Raw genomic sequence first — 13,056 nt, 5'->3', positions numbered from 1 at the left:
AGCAAACAATCTCAAAACACAAGAAGAAGAAGACGACAACGAAGAAGATAAGTGACATCAAACGCAAGAGAGAGAGGTGGGACTATGACATCATCATTTTTCCCAAAGTAGTGTATTGGTTATCTACGCTTGCTGCTGGAGAAGCTAGGTGCAACGAGGAGAAGATGACAGAAGGTCGTTATTTTCATTTAAAAAAAATGTTATGCAGGCATACATGCCTATTTATCTAAAGTGGATGTAGTTATGTTCACTGTTTCATTTACATTGTATGTCCCTTTTTAGAAAAGGAGTGTTAAGAAATAATTTTAGTGAAATCTGGTTTAAGCTTGCAGTAAGTTGCATAAACAATGTTATTGTGGCATACATGACCATTTTTTTAAAGAGGACATGTATGTCCACTGTTACTTCATTTACAATATCCCTTTTAAGAAAAGGAGCGTTAAGCTGTAATTTAGCATGCAAGCATTTAGTAAGTATTACATATCTATTCCTGTTTTTTATTTATTGTATCAGTCTAAATTATTTAGACTATATTTTCTTTCTACACCAAATCTTGTCATGGTGTCTTTCAGTATGTTCACAGTCTTGAGCATACATCATTTTGGGAAAACAAAAAAACTTTTGGTGCAGAAGACTGTGTAGAAGTCCTTTTTTCCATTCGATGAACTACTCAGGAATCGATAAGGAATTGGATTGATAGGCAGAATCGACAATGGCACTGATATTGATAAAAATCAACGTGAATAAAAGCCAATATGATTTGGTTGATTAAGTTAGGGTATTCACCTAGATTTGTTTCTGTGTGGAACAGCCCCTGAAAGTGCACGAGGTGGAGAGGATACAGTATACTCAGCTAGTGTAGAGTGTGTGAATTACAGAGTTAGCATGTCATAAAAATGGCAAAGAAAACTAAGCTGAAATTCACAATTCCACTACAGGAGCTGTGATCCCAGCCAATGGGAGGTTGTGAGCTGTATAGGCAGCATTTTGTCAAAGTTGGCAGCCCATAGCCAAGTGGAAATGGAGCTTGTAACTTCCAGTTAAGCTGAGGTGCCACTGAGCAAGGTACCAGTCCACTGCCCGGGCCACATCAAGTGTACGCCTAGTGCCAAACCCAAGCCCAGATAAATGGGAGGGTTTGCGTCAGGAAAGTCGTCCAGCGTAAAAATCTCTGCCAAATCTCTAAAACTACAGTATATATTTGATTTTTTCCAATTAACTCTCCTAAATGGTGCCCAAAGGACCTTTTGTTGTTGTGTCATTTAATTTAAATGACTACAAATCTGTCTTTGACCTGGGGATGAAACTCATGAGATGATTTGGAGTTTTAAGAGAGAGGAGACTGAGGCAGCTGCACTCAGCTCAGCTCTCAGATACTGAAAAAGCTTCTACTGTATGTGTTACAATTGTCAGAGAGCGAAGAAGGGGGAAAGACAGGGAGTATACACACACACACACACACACACACACAGCCGTCACTCTCCTGAGAAGGAATGCTGACTGGGTCAATTGAATAAAGATGGAGAGCATGAGAGAGAAAAGCGTGGATGCTGTGTAAAATAAATCATCGTGACAAGTGACAACAATTGCTGATCTTCTAACAATGACTGCATCCTTGGATTATGTTTGGTAAGGAAGGTACTTCATCTATTATGTTGGTTTTTGACATATTACATTTAGGAATGAACTTCTTACCCAGAGGTAGTAAAAAAGAGAAAAGTGAGGGACAAGTTTAATACCAGGTCAATCTGGTCATCTGTCACGGTGTGTTTAAAGACTAAATCTGATGTTTTAAAGTGTGTGACACAGTGAGCGTTAATGCCACCACAATTTCAATGCAATTACTTCATTTGTTTCAACCATTCATGTTTCTTGTCTGTGAGCTCAATGAGACTATGTCAGTTTGAGATTGATGGAACATAAATATTGTGAGTTTCAGCAGGATTTATTGTCAGAAATGTAATATATTTTACATGAATGTATTATTGCTTTAAAGTAAAAGATCGGTTTGTACCATGAGAATAACCCTTTCATGTAAAATTTAACAGAGGAAGGGGTGGACTGACCACCGGGAGTACCGGGAGTTTTCCCGGTGGACTGATGAATTTTGGGCCGGCCGATGGAATTTAAAGAATAAATAAATAAATAAATAAATAAATAAATGCCTTGCCTTGGAAACTACGGTAACTGTTCCTTGGCCGGCCTGGGGACATGTCCCACATTGTGGGCCCGGGAGAGTTACCGAAGTTACCAAGGCAAGACACAGGCGCCTCAAAACAAAATAAATAACGGCTGTCCAACACAGTGGCGCGACGATTGATTGGCCCAGTGGCTTGTCTGTCAAGAATACCTGGTTCAATGGCCCTATGAGAGGCTACATAGGCCCAGCCACACACCCCTAGCCCCTCTCGTCTAATCATCTTGATGAGCAAGAGAGACAGGGCGAGAGATACAGAGACAAAAATATGAGACTACGAGTAAAAAACTAGAAGGTGGCGCTGAGAAAAGAAAAGAAAATGGCTGCCAAAAGTTAAAAAAATGACAGAGATGTTTGCTGCAGGGGCCGGTCTGACGGGGACCAGCAGCACCGACGTGGCTGCTTTAGCTAGACCCCCACAGGAGCAGAGTGAGGAGGAGAGAGATAAAATAGACTCTCCACCATGCTGATGTGAATAAACATTAACTCAAAATAAAAAGATTTGAGTTAAAACCATTAACTCAAATAAATGGTTCAGAACAGTTATAACTGTCTATGAACTTCACTAGACATAAGAAATAGCACACGGTGCATGGTGTGTTGTGTTGCAACTAAATCTACTAATCTAAAATATTGGAAAACAATAACTATATTCGTATACATATTCATTTACCATACTATATTATTATACTTAAGCCCTTTTTTATACTTTCATCTCATACACATTCACACACAATTGCAGATCTACAAGCTTGTGATGTGTTTTGAGTTTGTAGATCTGCTATTTCCACAGTTTTTGATCATTTCAACCTATAATTAAATCTCCAAAATCAAGTGTTTTAAGTGTCAACATGCACCTTTTTTAGTGTCCACAGTCCAATTTGGTTCATGAAGGACATACTTGAATAATATATGCTATATATGTACATGTTTCAATCAGTTTGTATGGTTTATTGTCCTTTCAACAGTTTCACATTATAGACAGTAGTTAAAATGAATAAAACACTGATTAACTACTGTCACAATAAAACATCTGCACATAATATGCAGATATATTGTCAATAGGTACATTATGTTGAGCTGTACTGTCTGTTCTAAAATACAATTCTAAGTGTTTGTCCATTTTTCAGATCATTATACTATTGTTTTCCATACTTTAGTCAACTAGCTAAAGTTCTTTAATGCAGACTCATAAATATTGTTCAAACTCAACCTATTCCACACTATTCCTCTACTTTTCATGTCCAGATGTGTGACAGGCAGCAGGCAGCCTGTGGCGATGATCTCCCCAGAGACCCCAGCAGCCCAGTGAGCCCACCCATAAACGATTTCACCCATCCCAATATTGTATTTATATTATTTTAATTCAGTGACTGTGTCAGATGGAGTATATGCTTTTTATGCTAATTAACTGATTCTAATGATTCAGTACACGGAAAAAGAACTGGTTTGCTTGTCACTAGTTTGTGTTTGTGTCACATATAATTCCCAGCACCAACACTTCTGATTGAAATGAATGGGTCGAGTTCAGGCTTTTGCTGTGATTGATCACAAGCTGACCATTTGAATCAGGTGTGTTGAACATCTAAAACATATAGGTCATTTAAATAAGGCCTGGTGTGTTTTAATACCACTTCAATTGACGTGTTTTAACTCTTTTAACGCTGTTACATGGTGTTTCAGCACTGCTATAAGGACATCCAATGACTGAATACTACTTAAAACTGGGTCCACTATGACACTTCTGGCACAATCCTGAGAATCTTCCAATATAGACATCATTTTGATGTTGTCTTTTACATCTTTTAAACAACTTAAACAGATATTTACACAGATGCTTTTACCACCTATAACCAGCCACTTACGTCCTTGTCATATGACGGACATCTCTCTTTACATTATGTTGCCTTTGTTTAAATACGTTCGGATTTATTGATCATGTGTGGTTATTGAGAAAAACTCATTGTATCAAATTGAATGACTTGCTTTTCTTGTTGCCATTTCTACCTCGAGTAGAAACTATCATCACAGAATTGTGAATGTGCATACCGTTGGATGCTATGTGGTGATCTGTATCTCTTGTTTTGTTGGTGTCTTGTAAGCCTTCATGGACTTGGACTATTGAGTGTATGACACTGGTCACGGTAGCTCAGTGGTAGAGCAAGTTGTCCTTCAACTCAAATGGTGTGGGTTTGATTCTCTGCTAGTCTACATGCTAGTGTGTCTTTGGACAAGACATTTAAAGCCATGTTGCTCCCAGCTGGGTGCGAATGATGTGAGTGATAGAAAATGTGCTGCATTGTATGAAAGTGTGAGTGAATGAGTGAATGGCAAAACTGTAGCCTAAAGCAGCTTTGAATGGTCATCAAGACTAGAAAAGTGCTATATAAACACAAACCATTTACTTAAATAAAGATAAGAATTTGAGTCAAAGTTAGAGATCATATCTGATTTATTTTATTTATTTTTTTAAATCCAATCAAAGTAATTTTGACCTGTATCAGACAGATACTGAAACTATATTGATATTGTATCAGCTCATTCCAAGTTTTAACCAAATTGTGCTGCTATAGTGTGTTTTAACGTTTCTATGTTGTTGATGTAATGGCAATGACAACCTTTTCTAAGCCCTAAGTCTGTGCTTTTTGTGCTTAAAGTTTACCACATGTTACTCAATGTTCCTGAGCACAGTCCCTCATTTATGGTAAAGGCACCACAGGCTGATAAAAACACCATTACATTGATCTATGCACATGTAAATACTAACATCATTTTGTTTCTGAATATATGTTCGGTACAAAACACTATTTAAAATGCAGTTTAATTGCGTAACAATGTATTTTTTAGGAGGCAGCACTGCAGAAACACACACACACACACACACAATATCAATATCAGTGTCACAGGCTCTCACTTTTCAAGTCACACACACTTCCTCTGATCTGATGCACACATTTTCCTGAGAGGCTCAGCTGCACTTGCATGTGTATTGATGTTCTCTGCACTGTGCAATGGCAGAGACATGCTGGAGGAAGCAGACAAAGTGATAGCAGTGTCAAATGTAGCATACTGATGCTGTTCAGGCTATGCCTGTGCAGCACAGTCCTGACATAGAGTCAGTTCTGACTTGTCCATGGATGCCGCCAGTACACTGCCATCACTGGGAACCAGCCTGAGACGTGGAGGCCCACCCTCTCTGAAAACATGGCTGCTCGTGAGAACAAACATTTTAGCCGCTTAACAAAGAGCTCGCCTGAAAAGACATTACATTACATTACATGTCATTTAGCAGACGCTTTTATCCAAAGCGACTTACAATAAGTGCATTTAAACATTTGGGTACAAACAAGAGCTAGAAGTAAGTAAGTGCTTCAAGTAATCCAAACTATAAAGTGCTAGTCATAAGCGCGATGTATAAGAAGTAGTTTTTTTTTTACTACAAATAAGACTACAATAGTCTACAATATACAAGTCCCTTTGTAAACCGCTCATTCTCCAAAGTCCAACAAAACAACAATCCGATTCACTGCTGCCTCATCAGTAAGTTCAAATATGTTATTCTGGGACTTTCAGTGTCTTTAAACATTTGTTCAGATTTACCTCAGTGACACAAACTTACCAAATGAGATGCAAGAAGGAGTGGTTAAGAAATGTAACGTTGAAGTCATAAAATGCTGTGTAATGGCAAGATAAAGTGGCAAAGATATTGTAGACTTAAACAGGTATAGATTTTATTCGGTCAGCCTTTTGTTTAATGGCTAAAATCTGTCCCCACTGGTAGTCAAGCACATTATAAAACTATTCTGACTTTTCACTTGACCAACACAGGAGGTTGTACAATATTCAGCCCAATATGTGGCACATAGTGATTTGTGAATTTGGGCTATACAAATGAAGTTTGTTTGTTTGTTTGTTTGGTTGGTTGGTCGGTTGGTTGGTTGGTTGGGTTGGTTGGATGGTTGGTTGGTTGGTTGGTTCATTGGTTGGTTGGTTGGTTGGTTGGTTGGTAGTTTCAGTAACAGTTTATGGTGAGGAGTTAGGATCCAAATATGTAAGGTCAGTTAGTTTTTATCCATGACAGTTAATTCAGTGACACTGAATTCAGAGTTTGGATTGTGTTTTGAAAGCACAGTGATTATAACAAATACCTATTTACAGCAGATAATGTATTCACAGATTAAGTTAGTTGCGCTGAATCAAGGGTTGAGAATCTCTGTTGGCGTGTAGGTGAATCCAACACTTTAAACTCTCAAGACTGCTTTTTTCAACACTGCAACTGTGCAATATCTCCACTCTCCCTTTCCTTGACTTATTTATTAATGCATGCCATTCGATTCTTTGTTAAATAGTTTTTTTGTTGGTACTTGGGAGAACAGAAAAGTAAGAATACTGTATCATTGCACCGATGAGCCTGTGTTTTTACTGTGTTAATGACAATAAACTTCTTAAATCTTGATTCAAATCCAACACCAGTCTGTATAAACTCAGTATAGTTTAGGCAACTTCGGCAGAGGTTTACTTGAGTGAACTTTTAATTTTGTTAATATTTTGATTCTTTTAGATTATTTTTGAGGTGAAATGAAAACAGTCAGAATACAGGAGAAAGTTGCAGTAAAGTGAAATAAAGGGATTGGACTGAGTGGTACATTCAAATTATAAACCAGGTCTGAAACGTCTCTTAAAAATGTTTCTGTGAGTGACACTGATATTGTTGTAGAAATGGCTGTTTTAAATGAAAACCCTCTGTACTGAGATTAATAAATGAAATCCCCATCATGGATCCCACACAATCCACCACAGGTTACAAGTAACTGGTACAATGGGGAGGAATCAGGGTTCAGCCAATGTACTATGTTACTAAGAGAGTAGAAAGAAAAGGGATGAGGTAGCATCCCTAAAACCAAAACGTATCTTCTTATTCCAAGCCACTCTGGCCAGAGGCAACTGGGATGAAAGTTGTATGTCTGGAATATGGTTTAATTATTTTGAAGTAGCAATACCCACAAAGATTTCTGATACACCTCAAAAGAAAGGTGAAATTCAGGAGCGAGACAGCAGAGGATTAAAGTATTGGTTCTGGAAAAGCACATGTTTGACTAAATTATCCTTTTTATCATGTGTGAGCCACAGCATAATCCTTTCATTCACATTTTCAATACTAAAGAGCAACATGTGCATGGCAAAATATATCACAAAACAATTTCTTTGTATGTTCTTTTAAGTTACATATTAAATATTTGATTCAACAGATTTACCTTAGCATGTATAGGAGTAAATGAACAAAACAGATAGGTTTGACTGGCAGCTCATTACATGTGCACTAAGGCAACATTTAAAACCCATCCAAATTACAGTTGTAAAGAGGCTTTCCATGGGAACTTTAGTTTGAGAATTTTGGAAATATTCCAAATTGGAAATGTTCTATGGGAAATATTGGAAATGTTTGATAGTTTAAAGAAACGGTGTCATATACAAATATAAACATTTTGTTGTAGCCAAAGATTGTGCTACAATATATTATTTACCAACTATATATGTATTTATCTATCTATATATATATGTTTGTGTGTGTGTGTGTGTGTGTGTTCACAACATTCAATTTCCATGGAACATTTCCAATTTCAAAAATTCATGGAATTTTCACAATTTTGCAACCTCCACACTTCCTGTTCCTGCCTTCCAAAGCTGAAATACTTGTTTAGACGAAAATAATTCCCTCCAACGAGGAGGTTATGTTTGGACAGATTGTACGATTGTTGTGGTTTTCTGAAAAAGAAATTCTAAAGAATATTACATAACACGTTCCTTGCCTGCCTGCCTGCACACACAAACACAACGACATTTATTTATTACTACTCTTACTATTAATCGCTTGTTACAGCTAACAGTTGAGTTAGCAGACATATTCGTTACTTTAGCAGCGATGGTGTAGACTCTCAAATATCTCCACGTGTTGCGTTTGAGATGCTTTGGTGTTGGGACCTCCATCCACCAAAAAACAACATAACATCTTTGTTTTACTTTCCGGTATCCAAGGGGGCTTTCAATATGGATCTAAGGTCAACCTACACTCAGAGCACCCTCTGCTGGACCACGCAGTAGTTACTTCAGTCAGTCTGATGCACTTATATTTGAACAGGTTTTAATTAGAACCTTTCCTGTGATGTTTGAATAGATTTTTTTGAATTTCAAATAAAAGTGATTGCCCTTAGGTAGGTTTTTTTTTTTGTTTTTTTTTTTGTACATGTACAGTATAGGTAATAGCCTAAGGAAGATGTTATTAGGTTTTGGTAGGAAACTGAGCAGCCTTGGTGACAGTGTTTCTAGTTTCTGTTTGAAAATGCTATTTTAAAATGGAAACATAGTAGTATAGATGAATCCTATGTATAAACACAGATTGCCTCTGACACAGAGTGGAATGCTCACCTGGACACAGATCATTTTGGTTTGAAAAGTATGACAATATAGTTGCATACATTTCGTCTAAGTCTGGCCGAAGTCTCCTCCTTACTGCGACTCCTGCAGCTCCAGGGAAACAGTACCATAGTACCACCAAAGATCATCACTTGTAATTATCCAAAGGTACAGTCACTGATGTGTATGTAACAAAAACGAATGGAAGTTATGTAAGGTCTTCAACATCAACAATAAACAGTTATTTGTTCGCAGACTGCTTCACCTCAACCATAACCAACTATGACTGGGATGAGGGAGACAGTTTAACTAGCACCATGGGAACTGTAACTATACTGTGGACTACTGTTTTGAGAATACTCTACCAAGTACATCACTTTGATAGTGCAGTTCTAAAGTTGTGTGGAAAGTTGGGATATTGACAATTATAGGTACTACAGGGTAACTATGCTGTGATAAAAAAGGTGATGAACAATAGTGGAACTGGAACACAAAACATCTGGAGAACGGTGTAACTGGAAAAGTAAAAGTTAGTTAATGAGAAAAACCTCATTCCGCAAACCAGAAATTTCAGTAAATAAAGTTGGGGAGGAAGAGTTTAAAGGGAAACAGCGACCTCTTTCACTCCTTTGTCATCATGTTTGGTAGTTGTAACAAAACTGACTGTGGGAGTAGACACAGTGGGCACCAAAGGTTTACAAAAAAGAGAAAAAAAAAATCAACAAAATTAAGACAGAGAGAGGAGGACAGGGAAGAACGGAGAGGAGTAGTGTCGGGGATACAAGCACAAGCGCCATGGCAACACATAGAAAGAGGAAGAAAAGAGTTACCCATAAGTAGCCGCCGTTTCACCCGCTTGTCCACATCAGCTACTGACGTGGCATTGAACTCAGAGCTCTCAATTGCAGCCTCATCTTTCTCTAAAACACAAGTGACAAGGGGACAAACAGTGAGCAGCAGGTTAATGAGAAGCCCAAATGACCAGACCTTCAGCCCCTCTTGGCGTTTGAGCAAAAAAAAAAAACAAAGCCAAGAAGCAAAAGCGATGAAGAAGAGCCAAAATCCCAGTTAGAGTGTTAATCCCCCAAACAAATGATTAAATCTCCCAGAAGAAATCAAATGAACAAAACAAAATTAATGAAAATGATCAGTATCGGTGTATAGCTCACAAAATGAAGCAGTTGGTAGGCAGGTGGGGTAGGGGAGGGGAGAATGTTAAGGGCTTTCATATGGAAAAAGGGGGGGGGGGTGATAGAGGTATGGGGTTTGGGGAGATAGTGTAGGGTTGGGTAAACATTTGGGGGATTGGTTTTAGTTCTGGTGCTGACATTGCCGTTGTCGCCGATGGAGTTTCTGTCTTCCATATCAAAACAGCCGCACTTTGTCAGCAATGACTTCCACACACGTTAGGATGAATTTGGAAGACGAGGAAAACAGAGGAAGGACAGAGTACATATCCGACGCTTTCAAGACACTCCGCCTTAAACGTGGGCACAACAACAGAGGCAGAGGGACAGGAAGCGATGACAGTGGAGCAAGGAGAGCGGAGTAATGGCACGATGACGGGAGAAGATATTGATGGAAACAGAAAGAAGGGAAAGGCAGAGAGAGAGAAGAGGAGAGAGGGGGCACTAAAGACACAACATTAGAGCCACAATGGGAGGGAAAAGGAGGGCAGCACATAGTGAGGGATGGGGGGGGCATGCAGAGACATATAGAAAAAAAAGCAGGGGTATAGGGAGGTATAGTCTGGGGGCAGCGCTGGTTGCCTGGTTTTGTCTATGGACACATCCCATGTGCATGGCGTTAACACAGTCAACGCTGGAAAAAGCACAATCCCAAAGCCGTGTAAGGGAGGACGAGGGTGAGATGGCTGTTAGGACAGCATATTATGTGTGTGTGGTGTCAGGGACCTTGACGGGGGTGGTGCATTTGGGCCAGAGAGCGAGGGAGGCAGTGGTCTTTTCTCAAGGCTCCAGTCATTAGGGCCTGAATGAGCATCTCTCTGTGAATGAATAATGCCACTCGCCTTTGATGTACACACTCTAGTGGGGAAGTGGGGGTATTTGGAGGAGGTTGGATATTGGGGTAATTAACATCCCTTCCATTCCTTAGACCTGGCTCTCCACCATTCTCTCTCTCTCTCTCTCTCTCTGTCACTCTCTGTCACTCTCTGTCACTCTCCTCTCAAACTGGACAACTCTATCTGAAGTGCACTCGGGGAATGAATGGAGGTTTTCTAGTTTTTAACTGTTGTGTATTAGCTGAGCACTGGTGCTGGAGTGCACAGGCAGACACACACACACATACACACACACACAAGTAAGCATATGCTTGCTTGAGCGTGTGAAAAAATCTGTCAAATGGTGAGATAAAATGTGTGTGTGTGTGTGTGTGGGGGCTCAGACCTACACAGGACAGCAGCAGGGTTTGGTGGGGGTGAGGAGAAGGGGGGTGGGAGTTAAACAGCTCTACAGCAGCTATGACAAAACAAAATTATACATAAATAATAATAAAATTAAAAAGAGGCTCAAGGGTTTCTATAAAATATTGACAAAGACAATAAGAATGATTATTAAAAAACAGAGAAGACCAGAAAACAGAGAAAGAGAGAGAGATATATGAAACCAGACATATGCAGTACAGGCTCTCTCATGCAACTAGGCAGACAGACAGGCAGACAGACAGACAGATTAGTGACAGAGGCAGTGGTAGACACACACACATGCAGCAGGAAAATTACATGCTGTGAGAATAAAGGGCTGAGCAATAAATCAGTTTAAAAAATAAGATATTACCTGAACATTATAACGTGGTCTGACTATGACACATTCTACAAAATCTAATCTAATCTAATCTAATCTAATCTAATCTGATTGAATGCAATCTAATCTAATCTAACCTAATGTGATAACATGTTTGGCCATATTGCCCACCCCTATGTAAGAGTGATGAACAGATGAGTGGTGCCCTTGTATGATGGAGGTGAGTGGAGGAGGAGCAGAGGCTGATGGGATTGGGGGGATGATGATGATGATGAGGCATGGGGGTCATTTTTCATGACATTGGCAGTTTTTTTTGGAGTGAGTCAGCAGTTTTATTTCTTTTGAGGTGGAGGATGAGGAGGTGGTGAGAGAGCTGGAGGAGGAGTTAGGCTGAGATCAGGCTGCTGCTGCTTTAAACCACAGAGTTTAACCCCACCCCACCCCACCCAACACACACACACACACACAGTCATTCTCTCCTCTTCTGCACTGAGGATTTTAGCCTTATCTCCATCTGATGTGATTTTAACGATTGTCAGACAAGACAGGCAATCAGGTACTATCACCAGAAAGCAGGAGGAGGAGGAAGGAAGGAAGGAAGGAAGGAAGGACGGACGGACGGAAGGAAGAAAGAAAGAAAGAAAGGAAGGGGAAGTGTCGCGTTGTTCTGAGCAAGGGAGGAGGTGGGGAGGTAAGGTAAAGGCCCACAGAGAAGTTGGGGAGTCTTGAACACCACAGACGCAGGGGTTCTTTCTCTCTTTTAAGAGAGAGAGAGAAAGAAAAGCGAGAGAGAGAAAAGACAAGAGACATTTGGGAAAGAGGGAGAGGAGGAATCCTGCTCTCGCTCTCATTTGCGCTCCTCTTCACAGCTTTGTCCTGATGGTGTCTTTCATTTCTTCAGAGCAGCTGCAAAGAAAATGGGTTATTACCGACAAAAAAACGGTGCTGTGTGTCTGAGAGGGAGAGAGAGAGTGAGAGAGAGAGAGAAAGAGAGAGGTGTTTCCAGTGTTTGCATACAGTATTGAAATGTGTGCGCATGTGTCATCCAGGTGGTTTAATATGTTACAAAGTATTTACAGTGTACATTTATAAGTTCCTTTTCCATTTGTTTCATAGGTTTAAGGGCTGGGTCATACTTTCCGCACTCAGTGTCTGTAGAGTGCCACTACAAATGTATGCATGATATGAACATGTATGATGAGTCTAGTGTTCTGTGCATACATACAGTATCGAGATTCCTTTTATTCTTTGTGCAGTGGGATTGTACATGTTTGGATACCTGTGGACCTCTTCACATAACCTCATGTGAGCTTCTATAGCCTTGTTTCCATCCAGTGGAACAGTTCGGTTTAGCACAGTATGGATCAGTTTTTTTGTGTGTTTAGTAAGAGTACCAAAATATCGAGCCCCAACGGTTCCATTCTACCCTTCCCTTGGGGCAAACGTCAACTGATTTTTCAATGCTAATCGACAAACGTTTCATGTTTATTCGTAACATCGGCTACAAAATGATATACTAAAAAAAATCGATACTTGGTGTCTCAAAAGCGATAAAATATTGCGATATTTCACTGTATCGATATTTCCCCCCACTCTGAGTAAATGTCCCATGGAAGTGGAGGCAAACGCAGTCTATTCTCAAACAAATCTTGACATCTTGTTGCAAACTGAGCAGAAATA

At 39.6% G+C, this 13,056-nt stretch overlaps 1 protein-coding gene across 2 annotated transcripts in view; it reads right to left on the bottom strand.

Annotated features, from left to right (window-relative positions):
• The window catches only part of scube1 (signal peptide, CUB domain, EGF-like 1), a 135,363-nt gene that overhangs the window by 57,165 nt on the left and 65,142 nt on the right, over positions 1 to 13,056 (bottom strand). Inside the window, exon 7 of one of the 2 annotated variants that reach the window (XM_044020773.1) lies at positions 9,442 to 9,531. The exons of the other annotated variant lie outside the window; for it this stretch is intronic. Coding sequence (XP_043876708.1) covers positions 9,442 to 9,531 — 90 coding nt within the window. The remainder of the gene's footprint in view (positions 1 to 9,441; positions 9,532 to 13,056) is intronic. 2 annotated transcript variants of the gene reach the window in all.

Source organism: Solea senegalensis, linkage group LG3 (assembly GCF_019176455.1).
Source record: "Solea senegalensis isolate Sse05_10M linkage group LG3, IFAPA_SoseM_1, whole genome shotgun sequence".
In the NCBI taxonomy this organism is placed as follows: Eukaryota; Metazoa; Chordata; class Actinopteri; order Pleuronectiformes; family Soleidae; genus Solea; species Solea senegalensis.
This window is presented reverse-complemented; position numbering and strand designations above follow the sequence as displayed.